The sequence below is a fragment of the Equus asinus genome, chromosome 20 (genome assembly GCF_041296235.1).
Source record: "Equus asinus isolate D_3611 breed Donkey chromosome 20, EquAss-T2T_v2, whole genome shotgun sequence".
Lineage (NCBI taxonomy): Eukaryota > Metazoa > Chordata > Mammalia > Perissodactyla > Equidae > Equus > Equus asinus.
In genome coordinates, this window is record NC_091809.1 from 91,988,846 (window position 1) to 91,991,357 (window position 2,512).

At 38.4% G+C, this 2,512-nt stretch overlaps 1 protein-coding gene across 1 annotated transcript; it reads right to left on the reverse strand.

Moving 5' to 3' along the window:
- Positions 1-1,245: 1,245 nt before the first annotated feature.
- On the reverse strand, positions 1,246-2,175 carry LOC106843946 (olfactory receptor 5P3-like). The gene has a single exon (XM_014861198.3). The coding sequence runs from the start codon at positions 2,173-2,175 to the stop codon at positions 1,246-1,248; it is 930 nt and encodes a 309-aa protein (XP_014716684.3).
- Between the last annotated feature and the right edge of the window lie 337 nt (positions 2,176-2,512).

The following is a 2,512-nucleotide window of genomic DNA, read 5'->3' on the forward strand; positions in this document are numbered from 1 at the left end:
GGGAAGCCGAGCACTCTCTCACTGATCTCCCTTTCCTTCCCAGGAGAGGATGCCAGCTAGTTCAGCTCCAAGCAGTAACACCTTGGGGAAGGGGTGGCACTGGTAAAATTCCTCTTACAGTCTCCAATGCGTCAAAACTCATATATATATATATATATATATATATATATATATATACACACACACACACACACTTTTTTTTTTTTGCTCAAGCAGCATGCAGGAATGCCCCCTCTGGAAGGGTGGACTTCTGCAAAATCTGATTCATCTGTGAGTTTCTGCTCAAGGTAGCACTCTCCAGATTTTCCTGATCACGGCTGAGAGAGGTTGGGGCAGAGTCACTGGATCCTTCTGGTTTTGCAACCCGTATTGAGGTCTTTCTGCCCAATACTGGATGCATGGGTGGGCAATACTCCTCCAAGATTCCTTGGTATATGGTGCTGGGTCTCACAGCTCCCCCTAACGCACTTGTGTATGTGGATTGATGCCCAGTTAATTGTTTAAAAAGAGGAAAAAAGGAGGGACATATCACACTGCCATGAAGCTGACATCACTCTGAATTCGAAGGTTTGGACAGAATTATTGCTGATGATTAAACAGAAAAATCACATTTAACTTGTATTAAGATTAATCTGATATTTAAATTTTATTAAAGAAAAAATTTTGTTCCTATAAATATTATCCCTTTTTTATCAAAATTATTCTCATAGAAAAAAACTGGGAGAATAAACACAAAGAGGTCTCTAATAATACAAAAAATTTAAATTTTATGAATGAAATTAGGTGTCGTTTAGAGACAGCATTTTCACAGTTGAACTACCAGCATGACTGATTCACTCTTTAGATTATCTGTACAGCATGGACACCATCTCTTTCAAAGGGCAAGATCTCAGATGGTAACACTACTATATTTCCCATTCAAAGAGTTTCAATGCTTCCAGCTCTTAATTGCAAAGACTGCATTCAAACAGCACAGAGAATCCTGGAACAGATTTGTAATTACAGATGGAAGAAATGGTGGGTGAAGTAAGGACAAAACAAAATTTTTTGCTAGATGCTCCTAAATTAGTGAATCCATATTTATTCTCTAAACTGAAAATTTTCTTGGGAATAACAAAATGAAATTTGTGACTCTAGAATACTATGAATATACACTGAAATTTACTTAGTACATTATCTGTTCATCTGCAGAATAAGTCCTCCTTAAACAGTGTTTATTAATAAAACCAAATTGGTTCAGGACCACTACTGTGTTCTAGCCATCAATTTTCTCATGGCCTCTTTAACCTCCTTGTTCCTCAAACTGTAGATGAGGGGATTCAACATGGGGATCACGACCATGTAGAATACAGACACCACTTTGTTTTGTTCTGTTGAGTAGCTGGACTTGGGCATCACATAAATGAATGTAATGGTCCCATAGAACAGAGTGACTGTTAAGAGGTGGGAGGTGCAGGTAGAGAAGGCTTTGTGCCGCCCCACAGTACAGTGCATCTTCAGGATGGAGAAAAGTATGGAGACATAAGACAGAACAATGATAAACACAGTGACCACAATGATGGAGCCAGAAGAGATGGCTGGAATTATCTCAGAAGTAAATTCATGAGAACAAGAAAGTTTCAAAAGTGGTGAATAGTCACAGAAAAAGTGATTGACTTTATTTGGTCCACAGAAGGACAGACTTAATAAACAGCTAGCAAATGTCCAAGCATTCACACATCCACCCAGGTAGGATATTCCCACTAAGAGAACGTAGATTCTGGGGGACACGTGGGTGGAGTAGAGCAGTGGTGAGCAGATGGCCACATAGCGATCATAGGCCATGGCAGCCAGCAGAAAGCACTCAGCTGTCCCAAATGTGACTCCAGAACAAAGTTGAGCAACACAGCCAGCAACAGAGAGAGTAGTTCCTCTTCTGAGGAGGCCCACAAGCATTACAGGTGTGACTGATGAGGAGTATCCAATGTCTACAAAGGCCAAATGGCAGAGGAAAAGATACATTGGGATATGAAGCTGAGGGCTGCTTCTGATTAATATGATTATGATGACATTGCCTACTAAAGTGACCACATAGACTCCTAGAAACACAATAAATAAAATGGCACAAACTGTAGTATCCTCTGTTAACCCCAAAAGAATGAACTCTGCCACAGTTGTGTAGTTTCCAGTCCCCATCTACACCAGGAATGATGCCCACTGAAAAAAGATCAAGTGAATATCAGAATGGAAGTAAATATCATAATTTGTATACTTATTTTTTAAATGGCTGTATAATAGAAATTATAAAGCATAGACACTAGAGTGGAAATTTGGTAGGAATTGATTTTATACATAATAGCTCATGTAAAACTTGAAGTGTATATATTCATTGACATAAGGCCAGGAATATTCAGATTAAAAATGGTTAACTTAAACTTAATTCATATTTGCATTATGTAGGTAGTTTGGAAGTTCCTTCAACAATAGATATCAACTAATATTTCAGAATAATGTTTCTACTTCAAATATTCAA